The sequence below is a fragment of the Sardina pilchardus genome, chromosome 23 (assembly GCF_963854185.1).
Source record: "Sardina pilchardus chromosome 23, fSarPil1.1, whole genome shotgun sequence".
NCBI lineage: Eukaryota > Metazoa > Chordata > Actinopteri > Clupeiformes > Clupeidae > Sardina > Sardina pilchardus.
This window is the reverse complement of record NC_085016.1, coordinates 12,997,077-13,017,628: the sequence shown is the minus strand read 5'-3', so window position 1 is coordinate 13,017,628 and position 20,552 is coordinate 12,997,077. Positions and strand designations below refer to the sequence as shown.

The following is a 20,552-nucleotide window of genomic DNA, read 5'->3' as shown; positions in this document are numbered from 1 at the left end:
CAAAGGAAAGTTCTCCGCGCTTCTGCAGTTATGCGACAATCCGGTGCAACCAGGCCAGGACAGAGGCGCATAAAAGAAGAGGAATGCCGGTGCAACACGGATGTCTTCTTTAAAAGGTGCAAAACATGACTAACGTTTCGACGTTTGTGTAACGTCGAAACGTTAGTCATGTTTTGCACCTTTTAAATAAATCCTAAAGAAGACATCTGTGTTGCACCGGCATTCCTCTTCTTTCGTACAGTAGGCTCACTCACTGACTGACTGTGGCTATGCATCGGTGACTGCATATTCTATCCATTATTTCAGTTATTTTTTTAATGGGTCATACTTTTTGGGTAGGCCTGTAGTCGTATATACTGTATATTGTGTAATGGCTTTTATTTGGTATCTTGAACCTCAAGCCCAAAAGGAGCCATTGGGTTCATAGCTCAAAGCTTGAACATCTGATGGTACTCCAGAGCACTCACTCCAGCCCTGCCAACCTCTTTTCCCCACAGCCTCACAGTCTAAGGGGAAGGCCCAGCAGCAGCAGCAGCAGCAGCAGCAGCAGCAACAACAACAACAACAACAGCAGCAGCAGCAGCAGCAGCAGCAGAAGAAGTCGAAGGCCCAGAAGAAGCGCGAGGAGAAGGAGAAGAGGACCAAGAGCAAGCCTCAGGCCGAGGAGGAGCTGAAGCTGGTGGACAACGACGACAGCTCCTCCACCACCACCGAGGCCTCCAACCCCGACGTCGAGGCCGGAGTCAAAGAGGTACGAGCACCCGGTTATGTCTATAAAGAAAAATAAAAAATAAAAAATACCTGTTACACACCTGTTATTAGCCAGTTAAGTACCTGTTGACCTGAGTTTGAGGTGAGTTAAGGTAACTGTCAGCCACTGAAGGTCACCAGACACTTACAGGCTGTTGACATTTGGGGAATGTCAGGAAGGTCAGGTATCTGTGCATTAGTGGAACTCATTCTTAACATTCAGATATTTGTTTGTCAAGCTATGTGCTAATCCCAGTGTTTAATTGGCCCATCCCGTTCATTGCACTGACATGGTTTATGCTCAGTAAGAAGACATGACTGGCCATCCAGTCCATCCACTTCAGTCCAGACACCCAGTTGTTCCTCTGTCTTTTGTTTTGTTTTGTTTTTTCTTCACAATTTAACCTTACAGTTCAGCCTATATACAACTGCATATGTTTTGTTATGTCCCCACAGGAGCCAGTGAATAATAAAAAAGGCCGGTCAGTAGCAGTCACGTTGGAGAAAGAGAAAGAGGAAGCGCCAGAGCCCCAGTCTAAACCCCAAAACAAGAAAGCGGCCAACACAAAACAGCCAGAGCCCCCAGCAGACACAAAGACCAGGTGAGATTTCGCCATTCCAATGAAAGCAGAACGGTCCCGTGACGGTAGCTGATAGCGAGACTGCTTATCTTTCTCTGTGGTTAATATTCTCCTCGTTTTCTTTCTGCTCTTCCAGTTCATTAGAGCTGCCGTACGTGACCCCTCTGGAAACCAAACAGCGCAAAAAGTTCCCCACCAAGAATCTGATGCAACAGGCTCTAGCCAACACGCCCAAACCAAGACCAGCTCCAAAAGCGGCAACAGGTCAGTGATTGAGGCTCTGTTCTTGCCCTCAAACCAGGGCACGTACGCTAAAATAAGATAAGATAAGCAGTTGTATGGAGCGCTGTAATGCCCCAATTGCCCCAATTGCAGCACCTGTAATGCACCAATTCACGCATACCACATAAAGACAACAAGAATGGAACTAGAATACAGTGTAAAGATGAGGCTGAGTTCTCTGACTAGATTTGAGAGATAAGTCGATGTGAGCAGCACACCGTGATTGTGACCTCTGCTCCGGCTCTGCTTCACCCTCCAGCAACAGAGGAGAAGCTGTCCGAGTTCCGCTCGTCTCCCCTGGGCAAGATGCTCGCCTGCAGCTCCGTCCAGGACCTGGTCGCCAGCAGCGGCTCGGAGGGCGAAAAGGACACCTCGCCCCCTCCAGAGTGGGACTCCGTGCCTCTCCACAAATGCCCCCTGAGTGAGTAACCCCCCCTCACACACACACACACACACACACACACACACACACACACCCACCACAGCATCGTACACCCACCATCTAAAACACTACAGCAGCTGTCACTGGACCACACTGTGCTAGCCATCAGGGTATGATTCTGCTGTAGTCAGCACTAGATAACACTGAACTTACCATCACTGCGTAACACTACTCTAATGACACAGTAAAGCGGAAGAAGAAGGCCAGTATCACATCATTATCATGCTCCTGCACAATTGTCTCTTAGCTGTAATCTGTTTCTGCAATGCATCTTAAAACTGCACAAGAAAAGAAGTGAGAGAAGTTCTAAAGATGACCCCACGTGTGTCTTGGAACCCAGGGCACTTTTGAACAGACTTATCTTGTATAAATTTAGATACGTTTTATCTATCAAATTGAGTTCAGTTAAAATCAGTTTTTCCACATGAAGGAGCCAGAAGAAGTACGGAGATAGATAGCAGAAGTTGTTGCCTTTAAAGGTTTGAGTTAGATGTTGAGGCCTTATCTTGAGATGGATAAACTCCAAATTAAATTACTCTTAAAGCACTGATTCACCTCTTGGGGCACAGATAATCTTCAATTGCAAGCCGTCCCTGTGTGCCCTGTTACTTTTGGATACATGAAATGCCTGTTTTCACCACTATGACAGAGCACTACTTCTACCTTGTGATGAGTGTGAAAAGACTACATTCCAAAACAGTGGCAGATTTAAGAATTCTCAGGTGTACTGCACGTGATGATCCGAGATATTCCGTAATAGAACATTCATTCAGCTGCACACTAAACACAAACACTGGTGTGATGTAACCCTGTCTCTTCCTGTGTCCCCTCACACACACACACACACACACACACACAGCTGTGGACAGCCTGCAGCAGATCTCCATGCAGACCCTGAACGCAGACTCCTTCCTTAAGCGCTCCAGCGGAAGCAGCCCGACGTCGATGGGGCCGGTACCGGTGCCGATGCCTTCCGCCCGCACCTCCTGCTCTCCACCTCCCCCCTCCTCCCCCGGCCAGACCCCCAGAGGCTCCTACAGCAGCGTGCTCAACACCAGCAGGTAACGACAGGGACTGATCGGCGATGCATCAACACTCGCTGATCGGTATTTTAATGACGAGTCATTTGTAGTGATCAGACTCATTCATCATTGCCGTCGCCATGAGTCGCCACTACACACTTCAAACGTTCATCACGGTCTTCAAGAACAAGGGCGAGTGTGAGAGGATTCGTTTGAAAACTAGTGTGGAGATGAAGCCCAACAACTTGTATTTACATGTAGTGCTGAACAAAATGGATATTTGCATATAAAACGCAAACTACCAAAATCTGTCAGTTGATGATCTGTTGCCATTCAAATCCTACATTAAGCCAGGAAGTCGCAAGATCTGTTCTTACTCGAGTCCACCACACCATATCAGCAAAGTTGACTTTCAATTTTTTAACAACCCGAAAGGGGAAAGTAATTCTCTCAGTATTTCACAAAGTTTTCCCCTCTCTGTGCCTGCAGTGAGACCGGCTCCAAGGGCTCCACTGGAGCGAAGAATAAGCTCACCAAGTCCATCTCTCTGCCGGGACAGAACGGCAATCCCACGTTCGCCGCGGTGGCGGCCGGCTACGACAAAAGCCCAGGTGAGGGACCCCTCCGGTTCTGTGTCTGCAGCACATTTGAATCAAGAAATGATCCAGTAAAATCACATGTCGTCACATGTCATAATGTGACCCTTAACAGCAAAATCAGTCGCTTGTCGCACGATACTATTTGGAGAAAATCCACAATAAACAAACTTCCGGGTTAAAATGTTGAATTTCACGTTTTCGCGTAATTCGACAGTATACAGTCTACAGTTTCATATCGTGAACTAATTTCACGGATAAACGTACGTTTTGACTGTTCAACCCGGTGAAAATTCAACACATTAGCAGTCATTCCCGTTGTCCACGCCGCTTAAAAAGTTGATTTCTCCTCCTCTGGCATATCGTGACGGGAGAACCATGTCAACTTTGGATGCGGTTATCTTAGCGATAGTTTCTGTGATACCTTCGATATGCATATCATTGGAAAGCTTAGTTTATGGCCGTTCATGTGAGCACAATAGCTTAATTTTGTAGAATTTACCAAAGCAACTGGTTTCGCTTTGCAGGGTCCCATATTTGAAGAGCTTATCATGCTTATGCTGATAAGCATTGTTTGTATTTGTGTGTGTTTTTATGATCAAGTAGTTTATTGTTCTTGCATTCTGATATGTACCTGATAAAAATCGACTCATTAGGGTGCTTGTGTTTGTTTTAGGTGTGGCTTTGGTTATATAAGGTATCAGATTAGCTTTTGTTTTATGTGTGCAAATACAGCATAACATGCAGTACAGTATGTTTGTTTAGTCATATATACACAAAAGGGTTTGGTGCTGATCAGACAAGGGTTTCCAGCAGTTCATCGCGTATCACTTTATTAATATGAAATGTGTGTGTGTGTGTGTGTGTGTGTGTGTGTGTGTGTGTGTGTGTGTGTGTGTGTGTGTGTGTGTGTGTGTTTGTTTGTGTGTGTGCGTGTGTGCTTTGTCAGGTGGCAGCAGTCTAGCCAAAGCTGCCGTCAGCAGAGCGGACACTCTGGGCAAGGTGTCTCACACCACCTCTGTGGACAGTGACGGATCGGACAGGTAAGGCCCAGCAGAACGCCTCCATCAGCAGATCATCGAGCCCCTACTAGGCATTCTGCCACAGCCTCACACACAGTTGACCTCCAGAGAGTTTATTTTGAGGATTGGCCAACATGATTTTGTTCATGTCCGCACAACCTGTGATGCCAGAATGGGCACCTAGTATGAACTTTTTTTCAGTCTTTTTTTGAAGCCTTACTCACTTAATTACTTAATTGAGAGAAAACCAAACACAATAACTTAATTTTGTAAATTTTACCGAAACGACTGGTTTCGCTTTGCAGGGTCACATATTTGTTCCAACCAGTCCCTAAACCAGCTTATTGTAATATGCACACCGCTCCAGCGAGATAGATGAGCTAATTATGGTCAGTGTTGGTTTATGGGGACCTTCTTAAATTAACACTGAGGCACCCTATGTCACCATTATGTTAAGCCCGCCCATCAACTCTATACACGATGTGATTGGCCTGACCAGAGTTCGGTTGTTCCCAGCTCGCAATCCAACGGAGAGTTGCTAGATGACTTTGGCTGCAAATTACATTTGCTGGCACTAGGGCGTGTCTACTGTAGATCTCTAGGCTAGCATCTCTCAACTGTCCAGCCACATATTTGTTCCAACCAGTCCCATAAACCAGCTTATTGTAATATATATGCACACTTCTCCAGTGAGATAGATGAGCTAATACTGATAAATGTTGGTTTATGGGGACCTTCTTAAATGAGCACTGAGGGGACCCAGGTTCGAATCCGGCCTGCGGTCATATCCCAATCCCACCCCATCTCTCTCTCCCAATTGTTTCCTGTCCACCTCTTCACTGTCCTAAACTAATAAAGGCAAAAAGGCCAAAAAATATATATACTTAAAAAAAAATGAGCACTGTGTATTTGGTTGTGTATTCTGTGCCGTCATGTTGCCTCTGTGTTGTCTCCCTGTGTGCAGCACTGGGCTGTGGAGCCCCATTGGAAACACCAGCAGTCCAAGCTTCAGCCCGGCCAATTCCTTCTCTGCGTTTGGGCCCAGCAACACCTTCAATCTGTCTGGAGGTAAGCACGCAGAATCTTCTTAGCCTTGAGAGTTGTTGGGTGTAGAATGCTAGAATATGTGGGGTTTTTTTTTTTCCCGTCCAATATTTTTCAATACATTTATTATTAATGTTGAAAGATGTTGTCATGCAGTTCCATGCAAGTGAGGGAGCGGCAGTATGCCCATAAAATACTAATGGTAGCGATCAGCTTTATTGATTCTTAGGATGACGATGAAAAAAAAATAATCCAAATATTTCATTCCGTCGGTGCAGTCTTCAGCGGGATGACGACCCCCAAGAGCAGCGAGCCGCCCCAGAGCTGGTCCGAGTTCGGCTGCTCCTCGCCCTCGTACTGGGCGGCCGCCCCCGGCACTCCCACCGACCCGCTCCACTCCTGGCCCAGCAGCTCCGGATCTGGACCCACCACTCCCACCACGGTACCCGCCACTTGCCCACCGCCAGAGGCGGACACCCTGGGTTAGATTAGATTAGATTAGATTAGATTAGATTAGAAGTCTCTATTGTCCACTACTGTGGAAATTCAATTCATCTTTGGCCCCACAACATATAGCACACACAAGCAAGACTACACAGCAGGTACAACAGAAAGTAAAAGCCAAGCATTAGATCCAACCATTTAGTAAACCAGCTCATCACTCATTATCTGATCTACCTGGCTGTTAATTAGGATATCACTAGTGATATCACCAAGTGCACAGGTAGAAAGAATTATATGGCAGGACTTTTCATTTTCGCCTCTGCTTACCGCCAATCAGCTTTGTGATCAGCACTATTATGAGGAGAGAGATGAGCTGCACTGGGGAGAGGGCACTTCCCACTTTACTGCCCCATTATTATGCATGAGGGGGGCTTATTGTGCCTTTTGGCGTTCATGTATTAATTGGATTTAATGTGATCGTAATGCAGGGACTTGTGTCCTCTACCTCCCACAGTCGCCCGGTCTCACCGTCTTTAATGGAGCAAGGAGGTCCGCTTAGCTGTAGGCTTTCAATAGATAATGTGATGTTTAATGACCATCCAAAGAATGCATCTTTTATGAGGTGCTATCGTTGATCACCCCTGCTTGCCTTAACGCAATTCCCTCCCCCCCTCCCCTCCTCTCTCTAGTCCATCCTGGGCAACAGCAGCCTGTGGTCCAGCAGCGCCCCCTTCAGCCCCTCCATCTGGTCCACCAGCGGAGACACCTTCCCGCCGCCCTCCTCCGCGCCCACCTCGCCCATCTCGGACCTCATCGGCCCGCCCGCCGACAGCGGCTGCACCTCGCCCGCGCTGGGCGCCGTGGGCAGTGGCGTGGGGCACGGCGGGGCGTCCCCCGTGGAGCTGAGCCGCGCCTACAACCCCTGGAGCATGTGGCGGCCGACCCTGACGCGCCGCAGCTCCGAGCCCTGGCCCAACCCCCCCGACGCAGGCAACTAAAGAGGCACAACACGACCTGGAGCCTCCAGGACACTAGAGGGCGACATCTACGCTTGAGGTGGTTTTGGTTAAAAGCCTGCCACGTCAAATTCAGAATCATGGTTGTGGCGGAGAGCTCCGCTAACTGATTAGTGGACTAAATTGGACAGGCTTTACCAACCACCTCAGCCAGTGGGTCCCTTCTAGAGTCTGTTGGAGCATGTAGTGTCTTGAGAGAATTTATGAGAACCCAATGCGGGGGAGAGGGAAATGTGAATTTTTTTTTCTTTTTTTTTTTCTCACACACAGTTCAGGCCTTAAAGCCAAACTTGTTTTTAAAAACGAATGTTTCATTTGAGGCCCCAGTCAATATTAGTGAACATGACGAGCTGCTGCATTTATTTTATAATTCTCAGTTGTATCACCTTGACATCAAGAAAAGGTTAAGAAATTTAAAAAAAGCCCCGTTGAGGCTGTTTGCCATTTTGTTAAACGGCGTTGCGGCAGAATTGGGGACCCGATGTTCCTCACTGCTATTTTGAAATGAGCACTTTTATGAAGCCCCTCTACTGAGGGGAAAAAGAGGGATTTTTTCTGTTCTGAGAGGCAGTTGAAAATGGTTAATGTGCAATAGGAATGTAAAATGGGAAAACCTGCAATCTGAGTTAGAAAATAGACAAAAAAAGAAGCCCTGGAATCATTGCTGTGCAGATTTAAATTTAACATTCAATGTGGTTTCCTCCACCATGACTTTTGGTTCTTGGTTTTTAAGTTTCGAAATTGGGGGAAAATGTTTTATGTGAAATTTTATCCTTTTTTAAGCAGGAAGGATTGGCAGAATGTCTATCTTATTTGTTTTGTTTTGTTTTGTTTTTTTTATTTTGAGAAGATGTGGTTATTGGATTTTGATGCTGGATTAAAAGTGTCAAGTTTTTTTTTCTGTCAGGATCAAAATGTGATCACTTCCCAAGTCAAGAATAAAACCACATGGCAGAACACCTGGTGTTGTGCTTGATTTTACCAAAGATCCCACACACACACACGCATGGAGCCTTGTACAATCTAAGACTGTTTACAACTTTTAGTTTAAGAGCAGTCATATTTTAAGGCTGTTAATTGCTTAATTGTAAGTGTGAGTGAATTATTTTCAGTGTAGAGAGGCTGTCTGAAGATGTTTGAGGAAGTTTGGTCTTGAAGTAGATGTAGTGTCTGCTTTCATCCACAGAGTGGCAGCATAGTGCCAGCAAAGCGGAGAAATCATCTCCCTCAGTCCAGATGCTTTTAATCAAATCACATCAAAGCAGACCAATTCTAAGTGTGGGTGGAGGGGGAAAGTGTGGAAATTGATGAATTTCAATTAGACACTGTACTTAGCTCTAAATTTGAATTCTTAATCGCCTCGTCCATTCGCAAGGTAAGCCAGTCCCATTGCTGTAATTATACGCCTGTCTGGTGATTGATTACTGTTCAAAGCACCTGCCTGTAATCGGGCTCATGAAAGTTTGAAACCAGATTAGCGGGATCATCCGTCTGGACGCAGAGAACAGATTATCGCAGATGGTCTTTGTAATGGGATTCACGCACCCCATCACAAAAGCAGTCCTGCTGTGCTTAACTGATCCCACACAAGCTAGTGCATTTTTTTTCTGTGTGTGAATTCCGCCGTCAGAATATTGGATGAGTCATATTGGGTATGGTGTAAATATTTGAGGGCACTGTCTGTCTTTATTCTCCTGTGTAAGTACCATAGGGTTCAAGTAATCCTACTATGCACACACACCTTGTGTTTGGTTCTGGTCTTTGGGTGTGTGAAGTGCTCTACAGTTGTGGTATGTTGGGGGTTGTGATCAGCATAAGAAAAGGCCTGTCACTGAATGATCATTTTTTTACCTTCACGGAGATCAGCCTGTCAGTATATTTATTAGGGCTGTCCACGACCAAGGATTTCGTTGGTCGACCAGAGGCTGTCATTTACTCCGACTAATCGATTAATCGCCCCCCCCCCCAAAAAAAAAAAATATTTTTTTATTATTATTATTTTTAATGCCCGGCTGCCAGTAGCCTATCTATGCGCATTTACCACTAACCTCGTGACTGACTGATAAAATGTTTTCTGATTCTGATCTAGCTTACATATCTGATATAGCTGATATAGCAAAATCGTTATGCATTGACGGTCATTAGGCTATGCGTGACGCCTGCGATACTTATGACAGGATAGTCAGCAGACGCTTACAGTTAGTTTAAGCTAATATCAACGTATGTATGTAGGCTACTACCCTTGTTGACACTTTTAGTGCAAATCCGCTAACTAGACGAGCGTCAGATTTTCTTTGGCTGGGATAAACTTCTCCCCTAACGCTGATTGTGCATGTAACGTTAATGTTGTGCCCACATACATTGTCAGAAAGGTTCTGCTTCAATCATGATACACACATTTATTCTGACACTTTAGATTTTTTATATTTCAATAGAAATACATTATCTGACAATGTAAACAAATATGCTGCTAGGCCGTTAAGAGTTAGCTATCCGCTAGTAAGACTATCGACACAAATCAGCTGATGTCGGACAGAATGTCGGACTTGACAGCAGAATTCTCCCACAATACAGGGGGGCGTAATTAGAACGCTCCTGGCGAAAGGTCAATTGACAGCTTAGTTCTTCTCTCAGACGGAGAGTGAAAAAACCCGACGTCAGTGACATTATGACAAGCGCACAGCAGACAAGCGCACAGCAGGACCATAATCCTAAACCTGTCCCCTTTACACGGGCAAATGATTTCAGATTTTGAAATTCTGAATGTGTCACAAAAATAATCAGAAAAGACAGACGAACTTTGAACATTCTGAATATTTATTTAAAGTAGGCCTACGTGCCACACGCCTCCTGTTCATGATGATGCAATGCAACAGGCTAGCAGGCAACGCTACTTACAGTATTGAGGTGGTAATGCATGTTCGTCGTGGACGAGTGATAGGCAAATGATTTACTGCAAAGTTTGCAAATAATCCTCTTTGGGTCATCTTTGTCCTTTTGGAAATGTTCCCATATTTTAGATAGTCTTCCAGACATGGTCAAATAAGTGGATGCCTTCTGTTCTTGTCGTGTCACGTCTTCCTTGTCACAACGACTCACGCCCTTCAAATTAAAAGTTGACGCATTTTTTTTCCTACGACCAATCGACCAACGGAATTCGGTCGAATAAATTTTTTTTTGGTCGACCATCGATTGATCGATTATTTGCGGACAGCCCTAATATTTATACCACTTTGTTGACTATAACAGATTGAAGTTAATGTTTAAGTGCACATGACTGTAGGACATTGGTATGTAGGCTCAAAAAAATGTAGACAATCTGTTTTTATTTCATAATAGCCTTACAGGCCTGCGGCTTCAACTGTCCTCATTTGTGAATTCTATAAACAAATATGGTCCTCATAGGAATAACTATAATCAGTTCTTGGAGCTTTGCTAATTGAAAAGTAGGAGCAAATTACTTTTTTTGTTTGACTACCTGTCATAGCACAACTTATACTATGGGTGGTGTTCCTCTCATTCTGATTAATAGATGTAGATGTAGATGTCAGTTATTTATATGGAAACCATATGCTGACTATGAGAGACTGTGAAAATAAGGGGGCGCTACGGAGTCCTTGGGCCACATCCAGTGTTGCCATAGTCAGCTTATTATAAGCAACTTGGGCTTGTTTTTTTGTGAAGTTGCGGGTTGTGTTTTTGGAGGCGTGTTTTTTTTTTATGTGGTTCTTTTTATGCACTTCTTTTGGGCATGCTTCGTGTTTGTAGTTTCTGCATAGAATCCATGCAGCACCTAAAGTATACGTGTACACAGATGGCACTTTATGCCTCTACGTCGACTCTACGCTGTAACTGTAGGCTCCTCTAACATGCCCCAGAAATGTAACGTCAGGGGTTCGGGGAGGAGATGCTAACTTTTTGGTATCGGGTCGCTTCTTTAGGGCTTATTTTCAGAGACCTGCTGCTTATTTTTCCTCGCGTGACCTGGCAACACTGGTCCAGGGCCAAACCACTGTCTCTGAGTAGCGACTTTGAGGACTGATGATGCGTGTGTCGCTGTGTCCAATTTCATGGGATTCTGGTGCTCAGCAAAAAACATAGCATGTAATTTATTGTTGAATAACCTATGTTAACTATATGCCTGTTCTCTAATAGACTGTGACAAAAAAAAGACTCAAATGTTTTGTTGAGAGACCTAGCCTAAAGCTTTGGAAACCAATTGCCTCTATTATTTAGAAATACATACTTGGTATTTCTCCCTGTTCTGTCTACAGTATTATCTCCAAACTATTGAGTAGCCAGTAGCAGCCGGACTAGAAGGTCACAGGAAATTAAAGGGAAAAAAAATCAAATCTAATTTCTCTAGATGCAGGAAATAATTTCCAGCTTCAACAGTGTTTTCCCTCCCATCCTGAAGGTCACTCATTTTTCTGATTAGTCTTAATGAGTGCTGTAACGCTGCCTTTCTCTCCTGCCCCTGGCCAGGCAATCGAACGCCAATATTGTGGAACGACAGACGCGGTCGGTTCTGAGAATGAGAGCTTTCCTCCGTAGGCGATGATAAAGAGCCCTGAATGGTACCGACGCTGCTGCTGTCAGTGACTCAGTGCTGACTGCTGTGCCGCTGGCCTGCTGTTGAGGTGAATACAAAGCAGTACTGCGCGTTCCTTCTCATGCGGAATATAGGGTCGAGCACCCTCCCTCCCATTTTAAGCACACCTGTATGGGCAGAGTAGTAGTGATGGTGGTTGTGTGTGTGTGTGTGTGTGTGTGTGTGTGTGTGTGTGTGAGAGAGAGAGAGACAGGAAGGTTAAGAGGTGAATTTAATTCTTGCCAGCCTGCCTCTCAGCAGACACCTGTCTTGGTCTGTGTGGTGCCAATTTAATCTCCACCTCTGATTAGGAGAAACTGGGACGAGTAGGGATAATAGCGTTTTGATATCATCTTTTTCTCCCTCCATTCCACCCTGTCACTTTCATCCCCTTTAATCTGCTGCTTCTCTCTCTCTCTCTCTCTCTTCCTCCCCAAAAATCCCTTCTTCCTCTTCTTGGCTTCTCTCGAAGTTTCACTCTGTCAGTTAGTCAGTCAATGCACTCACCAATTACACAAATTCCACAACTATTGACAAGTTCACCACAGATAACAGAAGGGGGCAGCAGAAACCCAATTTACCTTTTGCTCATCTAGGGAACACGCAATCACTTCTTCCCCCTCAAAGAAAAAACAAATTAAAGTTGGAAAGCACTGGGAAAAGTACACTGAATCATTATTCAACAGCATTTTAAGAGATGGAATATTTTAGACTTAAGTGAGCTTATACAGTAGACGTTGGCTTTCAGGTCTTCACAAAGACATCAGTATTCCGCAGCCTGGGTATAAGCAAAGTCTTTTTAAAGCAAGTCACGTCACTCGGCAGCCATATTGGCCATGGGGTCGGGCAGCGACTTTGACCGGAACAAGACCAGGCTCTATCTAAATGAATGGGGATAGAGCTGGATGTCCGTGTTCCGAGGTGTAAGAGACATAAAAATCACATGTTTGAAATCGCGATGAAAATCTGACTAAAATCGCTGAAAAGGTTTGGTGGTTTTGTATCAAATTAACGCTTTAAAAGCCTTTTTCTTACTGGCAATTTTGGACTGCGCATGCTCTGTTCTTCACGACGCAGCTTTCAAAAAGCGTGACCGCCAAGGATCGGCCAAATGATTGGAGCAACGGCACTGGAAGAGGCGGGACATGCAAACCATAGCCAACCGGTGTAAACAACCGCCATCTTTCGCGTTACGAAGTTACCCCATGCTTTTCAATGGGCGATTTTTCCAGTGCAGTGTCTCCTCATATATAAGTGTCTCTGGTATAAGCGAGTCAGTTTATGCCCATTATGGATTCCAGCATTGACAGCAGCACTGCATATCAATGATCCCATTACGTCCTAATGGAGGAGTATAGAGCCAAAATACATGTTCTGAGTATCGGTTTCAATGATCCATACAAGTCGACAGTAGGAGATTAGGACAGGTGACTTCTCTCCATGTAACAGCACCTCTCGCTGTCAGGAAGTGACCTTCATACAGGTCAGGCAGCTGCAGCGGCTAATGTGATTAGATGTCAGCACCTCATCTACTCAGCTAAATGTGGCCCCGGGAAGTGACAGTTTTTTGAATCAGAGAGAATGGGGTATTGGTGAGGAAGAGAACGCAAAGACTTATCAAGGAAACTGAGAAATATCCACCTATAGGCTACAGATGCCATCATGTCAGACACTACCTTATGTCATTGGAAAAATAGTAAGACTATTCAAGTTCATGCTCTCTGTTGAATGTAAAACTCAGTGGGCCTCATCAGAAAGAACGCTGTCAATGGAAGGTCATTAAGGGCATACGGTTTTGTTTTGTGTAAGCACGGTGTAGGTTTGTGATGCGGGCTTCAGAGAGATGGTGCAAACACGTGAGTACAGAATGTGTCTCCGGGTTTCCTTTCACGTCAAGGACATAGGATAGTGCCATGCTTACACGCATGAGTAGCCTACCTTTATATTCCGTATTACTACGAAATATCTCCTATGCACACACACCTCGGATGCATGCAGGTGCTGCACCTTAAGGTGGGTGTGGATAGGCTCTTTCCATGAAATCTGCTGAGGTCATGTTAATGCTGTGGATCTAGCAGTGTCATCACGACTACTACGAGGCCACTACAAGGAATGTCTGTCTGAAATTCACTGCGACATCATGTGCGGTAACCTATTCAGTGCACTTGCGTACTCACCCATGCTTGAAATGGGCTCTCCACAGTTTAGGCTATGATACTGATGCAATGTTGTCATCTCTCTCTTTCTCTCCCTCTCTCTCTCTTCTTGCCAAACAGACGCATGCATTCATGCGGATCACATCACTCTAGTATTGTCTTTCAGTTGGATGATCAGGCTACGTGGTTAGCATATGTGCCGAACGGGTAGGTGAATGGGTGTGCGCGGCTGGTGCGCACGCCGCCTATCGCTGCACTGTCTCCCGACTCTTCGAGCTGCTCTCCCGACGCCCTGGCTAGCATCAGCGTTCCTCTGACATTGCAGTGACTTTGCAGTACACATGGACATACTATATATCCCGTTCGCAGGAGGGAAGACAAAGCCACCTTCCGGCTAGCCTATTTCGCTTTTCCTCCACTCTTTTCCCAGAAGACCAGACACACACACACGCACGCACGCACGCACACACACACACACACAGTCTTATAACTCCCTGTCAGAAGACGGAGGTGCGGCTTTAACGGTCCACAAAATCTGCTGTCTCAAGAGGCTACGATTACAGCATGTTCCCTAGACGTCTGTGGAATCACTGCAAAGCCGTTTATAACCCACCAGACAAGGGCATCAAGGTTATTTTCTAATTCCACATAATAAAAACAGGGATTTTTGAACTTCTTAACCGTGAACCTAGCTAGGAGTGTGACCAGGCTGCAATGAAGTGAATTTACTTGAGTCACCCAAGTTCACCCTAAGGTTGTGTTGAAAATAATGATTTCATCAGTGAATATTCCCTGATCCTTGAATTAAGCAAATGTCTTTTATCCAGAGCTGGAGAGAAACTGTGTTCCCCTTGCATTTCTGCATGTTGTGTCTTGAACATCACCGTTTGAATAATTTTATGTTCTTATTGAAATTGTGCACATGTGCATGTGATCAAGACTGTGAAATGTTGCGAGGAATTATGGATATGCTTGTGAGAAAAGGTTTTGTGTGTGTGTGTGTGTGTGTGTGTGTGCGTGTGTGTGTGTTACTTCTTAGTGAGTGAGCGTGTGTGTGTGTGTGTGTGTGTGTGTGTGTGTGTGTGCGTGCGCGCACATACACAACCCCTCTGCCCCTCTGTGTGATTCCCTTTTCACAAGTGTGGGGGGCCTCCTCCTGTGAAATGTCATGGCGGCCTGACAGCTCAGGAAGCGTCGGGTCACCACCACCATCAGCAGCACCATCACCTCTGCAGGCACCACTGCGTGGGAATCCCGTCTGCTACCACACGACGACCGCCTGTTTTCTAACAGACTCTCTCGCTTTCTGGGCAGTAAGAAAAGTCTTTCCATTCTCTCTCGCCGGTGCCTCCGATAAGATAACTGCCGCTCTCAGCATGCAGTGTTTTGGCCTCGTGCGAAATGTCATCAAAATGACTGCTGATCCAAGCAAAGGCATATCAAGTGAACATGCAGAGCGAGAAAGGAACCGAAAATAGGCCCTTTAACATCCACTAACTGTCAACTGTGCCAAATTTGCAGTGTCGGGAACTGGCATGTTTATTTCTACTGGAGAACTACTGGCAAGCCAAACTATACAGAAATGTAGGCTATAGTCTGGAGTCGGACCATTCACAGAGCTGAAGCCTGTGGGTGGGATGAACCGGTGTCTTTCAAACTACTCTGCACGTAATAGGCCAGCACTTGTGACCAATCGTAGCCGGTCGGCCAAACGGCAAATACATCCTTCTTTAAAAACGAATGACTTGAGTGCTTCTTTCTGCTCAACCTTCAAAGAAAAGCCCAAGTCTAACTCTTCCAAAGCCAATTCAAACGAGCTCGCTTCGCTTTGGAAACTGTTATGCACAAGCCAGCCCCAACTCCCCTCCAGAAAAACAACCTGACCAGTGTGTGTGGTTTGCTGATCGACCAGCTTGTTAACCAGTTTGTTTGACCACCCTATGATGGTTGACCTAGACCAGAAAAACTGTTGCGAAAACATACCGTCAACTGGTTTGCCCAGCTTATGATGGTAATTCAGCTGATTTTGCTTGTCGTTCTACCTCAAGCTAGTGATTTTACCTTGTTTTGCTGGTATACATTGCTGGTTTAACTGGCAATGCTAGGTTATGCTGGTCATTAGCAAACCAGCATGACCATCTTACACCAACAATGTCAATTTTGCCTGGCGCTGCTCACCATTTTTTTCAGCAGGGTCTAATTGGAAGAAAACCCTCTGAAAATACTTTCATAGCTCTCTTTTTTTGAGCATCTAACAAACAGGAGCTGGTCTATGTTTGTGTCTTTGGTGAGTCTCCCCCCTGTAACTTCACCTGTCATATGGCGTCTGCATAATGTACTGTAGGCGCAAATTCGCCAGACACACCACATCAGCCGCTCGGGTGTGATTCCACCTTGAGACAGAAGCGACTGTGTTAAATTAGCACCTTTTTGACAGTTTTAGCAATTACACAGTGACGCGAATATACCTTCAGCTCAAGCAAGTTGTAGGTGCAAATTTGTCAAGAGAAAGTGGAGTCCTCTGTGCGCTAGAGGCCTGTTTGATAATGTGGTGTCTGGTGTCGGTGTGCAGAATTAGATTTACCGAAATGCCCTGAAACAGAGTGGAGCCGGCAAAGTTTTCAAAACAAACATGACAGCGCATAGAGCCTATCTCCTGCTCGGGGGCATTATAGCACCTCTCCTCGAATGCGTTGACTCACACAGAGCCTCACAGCAGAGGAGATTATGTAATGTTGGAGTGTTGGTGGTGGAGGGGGGAGCGAAGGGGGGCAGTTCACGGGAGAAGCTTTCTCAGTGGTGGATGGGGTCCCTTCTGTACCGATTCTTCGGCTGACCTGAGGGGGAGGCTTCTGGGAACAGAGCACTCAATAGCCCTGCACGGATGGTGTGTGTGTGTGTGTGTGTGTTGAAGGACTTTTCACTCCTGGCTTAGTGGTATGATTCATCAGCTTTTGAGTGAGGGCGCAACAGCGAGTCATGTTTTTGGGCCTTGAAAACTCCAGACATTCAGTTGTAGAGTTCAGCTTAGAGTGTCAAACAAGAACATCTATGCACACTGAGAATACATTCAGCCAGCGGGGTAACGCTTTAGAACACCAACCACAAATTATCCCTCAGAGGCATTAATATCCAGTGTTCTGCTCCACAGGATATTAATGGTTTCATAGGCTGGTGGCTTTGATCTGATGTAAAGTCAATTATAGATTATTAATACCAAATTACATGCAAATGCCAGATATGGGAATTGGGGCTGTGACAATATGAGCATATATTTGTGGCATGTCAAAATGCAGCATGGAAAAAAGAAAATGTCAGGTCTTGGTGCAAGCTCTGGAGTTTGGACAGTATCCAAAAAGTGTGTGTTGACATCTTGCTCGAGGCCACGCTAATCCTTGGTGTGTTGTAGGACATGTTTTGGTTGATACTGTCCTCACCTTCTCCAGAACAAGCTCAGTCTCCACTGATAACTCCTGCCACACCAATAGGAAGCGTCAGTTGCCGGGCAGCCCGAACAGCTGTCTCCTAGCAACAGAGTGACATGCGATTGAGATGGGATGACGCAATGGTGAGTTCTGTGTGACAAATGCTGCAGCTGGATGAACTGACTGTGTGTGTGTGTGTGTGTGCGCCTGCATGCGTGCGTGTTTGTGCGTGTGTGTGCGCGTGCGTGTGTGTGTGCAAGAGAGATAGAGAGACAGAGAGAAATAAACACAGAGGTCAAGAGAAGGCAAAGGACGCATGGCTGTCTAACCCGCTCAAGTACCTGACACTGTTCCAAGGGTGAATGCAGTACAGTATCACATACACTGTAGAGCTTCCTGGAAGAGAATCAATATTAAAAATAGCCCCAGTGCCTGCTCAGCTTGTCTCACCTCTTGTCTATTAGACATCAGCTGCAAGTGTGAGAGGTTCAAGAACATCTGTTTAAAGTGGGCGCATATCTGTTTGAAAAGCCTCTCTTACCTGTTTTATCTCTCTACCGGTAATGTTTAAATCATGTCAAGGTTTGGGATTTTCTGCAGATCAGTGGCCTCCACTTTTATTTATTTATACGTGTAGAGATAGATAGGTTTGACTTGCCCTTTCTTTGACCATACATGACTAACTTTACTATTATATATCCCAGTGACTGTGAGTTAGTTTGTCAAAGTCAAGGAAACTGGTCTGTCTTTCCACACAGACAACCGTCTCAACTTATAGCATACAGTACGCAAGAACAGTGAAAACTGAGCAGGGTCATTCCACGTCAAATCAACCAGAGCCCACGCACTTGCGTCTCAAAAAAATCTGAAAAAAATACCATGTGTGCCTATGTTACCCAAGAGACACTCTGTAAAATGTTTTTGTGCTAAGATCAACACTTTTCAAGTAACAGCCAGTTTTACAGGGGGAGGGGGGTGTCAAATTTGTTCTACCTCTTTTTTTTGTCAAAGTTCACAAGCTCATTGCTCAAGAACTAGAATCTGTAGGAGGCTCAAATTTTGCAGGCTGGTGCATAAATAGGAATAGTATGCAGTAAAATCACCACGAGTAGTCTGGATGATCCTGCATGGTCATAGCAGTCCCTCAAAGTTGATCAAAATTTTATTGGAGTTCTTGGCTGGGCTCTGTTTAGGCTTACAGAAGACATATTTTTACTCAACATAGGCTCTTGATTTTTTATCTCTTATTGAGATCAGTCGAAACACTTTCCGAAAAAGCAATGAAGAGAAAAGAAAATCCATCAGGGACTGAACAGCAGACCTCACAAGTTTGAAAAATAATTTTGGATCTCATATTCAGAGCACCCTAACACCTTGTGGGAATATACAAATATTTTTTTTATATTTTTTTCTATAATCTGCATTACCTCTTCTTTTTAAAAACACCAATTTGACTTGTCTCATGCGAATCTTTCTTTTTCATTTTCCACCCTAAACATGGACAAAATGCACCATTGAGATCAATATGTTTTGTCCCCACCTTGCAATTTCAGTGATTCAGTGATTTTAGTGGCACCTAGTGGTTACTCTATACAAAACAAATCTCTCAATAGATCTCTATGGTGCATTTTGCCCTTGTTCAGGGTGGGAAATGAAAAAGAAAGATTTGCATAAGACAAGTCAAATTGGTGTTTTTAAAAAGAAGAGGTAATGCAGATTATAGAAAAAAATATAAAAAAAATATTTGTATATTCCCACAAGGTGTTAGGGTGCTCTGAATATGAGATCCAAATTTATTTTTCAAACTTGTGAGGTCTGCTGTTCAGTCCCTGATGGATTTTCTTTTCTCTTCATTGCTTTTTCGGAGAGTGTTTCTACTTATCTCAATAAGAAAAAAAAAACCAAGAGTCTATGTTGAGTAAAAATGTGTCTTCTGAAGGCCTAAACAGAACCCAGCCAAAAACTCCAATAAAATTTTGATCAACTTTGAGGGACTGCTATGACCATGCAGGATCATCCAGACTACTCGTGGTGATTTTACTGTATACTATTCCTATTTATGCACCAGCCTGCAAAATTTGAGCCTCCTACAGATTCTAGTTCTTGAGCAATGGGCTTGTGAACTTTGACAAAAAAAAGAGGCAGAACAAATTTGACACCCCCCTCCCCCTGTAAAACTGGTTGTTACTTGAAAAGTATTGATCTTAGCACAAAAACATTTTACAGAGTGTCTCCTGGGTAACATAGGCACACATGGTATTTTTTTCAGATTTTTTTGAGACGCAAGTGCGTGGGCTCTGGTTGATTTGGCGTGGAATGACCCAGCACACTTACACACACTATTCGAGTAGATCTGTGTTTGTCTATACACACAGACACACACACACACACTCACGTGAGTGTATTTACATTACACATGCCCCCATTGTGTGTTTGTTTCAGGCTCACACCCACCTCCTGCAACAGAGATCTAAGACATAGTGTAGTGGAGATACTGGTAGAGAGGGAGTGCTGAATGACGAGCTGGAGCACCTAAGGGCATATGGAGGCATCGTGGCACATGAGGCGGCTGTGTTGTAGTGCCCTATAGGTTGGTGTGCTGTAGTCTAGCTGACTATACTGTAGGTTGGTGTGCTGTAGGCTAGTACCCTATAGGTTGGTGTGCTGTAGGCTAGCTGACTATAGGTTGGTGTGCTGTAGGGTAGTCAACTATAGGTTGGTGTGCTGTAGGCTAGCTGACTATAGGTTGGTGTGCTGTAGGGTAGTCAACTATAGGTTGGTGTGCTGTAGGGTAGCCAACTATAGGTTGGTGTGCTGTAGGGTAGTAGACTATAGGTTGGTGTGCTGTTGGCTAGTAAACTATACAGTAGGTTGGTGTGCTATAGGCTAGTCGACTGTAGGTTGGTGTGCTGTAGGCTAGTCGACTATAGGTTGGTGAACTACAGTATGGCTTGTGGACTATAGGTTGGTGTGCTATGGCTTGTGGACTATACAGAGCAACAGGACTATCACTCTGCTGCTCTGTTGCACACTATAGGTTGGTGTGCTGTTGGCTTGTGGACTATAAGTTAGTGTGCTGTTGGTTTGTGGACTATAAGTTGGTGTGCTGTTGGCTTGTGGACTATGAGTTAGTGTGCTGTTGGTTTGTGGACTATGAGTTAGTGTGCTGTTGGTTTGTGGA

General features: G+C 44.9%; 1 protein-coding gene across 1 annotated transcript in view; it reads left to right on the top strand.

Annotated features, from left to right (window-relative positions):
* LOC134071623 (transmembrane protein 131-like) overlaps nucleotides 1-8,156 on the top strand; it is a 40,869-nt gene extending 32,713 nt beyond the window's left edge. The window contains exons 32-41 of the mRNA XM_062528415.1: nucleotides 498-751; nucleotides 1,207-1,352; nucleotides 1,468-1,595; nucleotides 1,873-2,034; nucleotides 2,915-3,116; nucleotides 3,567-3,688; nucleotides 4,623-4,716; nucleotides 5,660-5,763; nucleotides 6,018-6,181; nucleotides 6,873-8,156. Of these exons, the coding sequence (XP_062384399.1) occupies nucleotides 498-751; nucleotides 1,207-1,352; nucleotides 1,468-1,595; nucleotides 1,873-2,034; nucleotides 2,915-3,116; nucleotides 3,567-3,688; nucleotides 4,623-4,716; nucleotides 5,660-5,763; nucleotides 6,018-6,181; nucleotides 6,873-7,181 (1,685 nt within the window). The 3' untranslated portion in view covers nucleotides 7,182-8,156. The remainder of the gene's footprint in view (nucleotides 1-497; nucleotides 752-1,206; nucleotides 1,353-1,467; nucleotides 1,596-1,872; nucleotides 2,035-2,914; nucleotides 3,117-3,566; nucleotides 3,689-4,622; nucleotides 4,717-5,659; nucleotides 5,764-6,017; nucleotides 6,182-6,872) is intronic.
* Nucleotides 8,157-20,552: the final 12,396 nt, after the last annotated feature.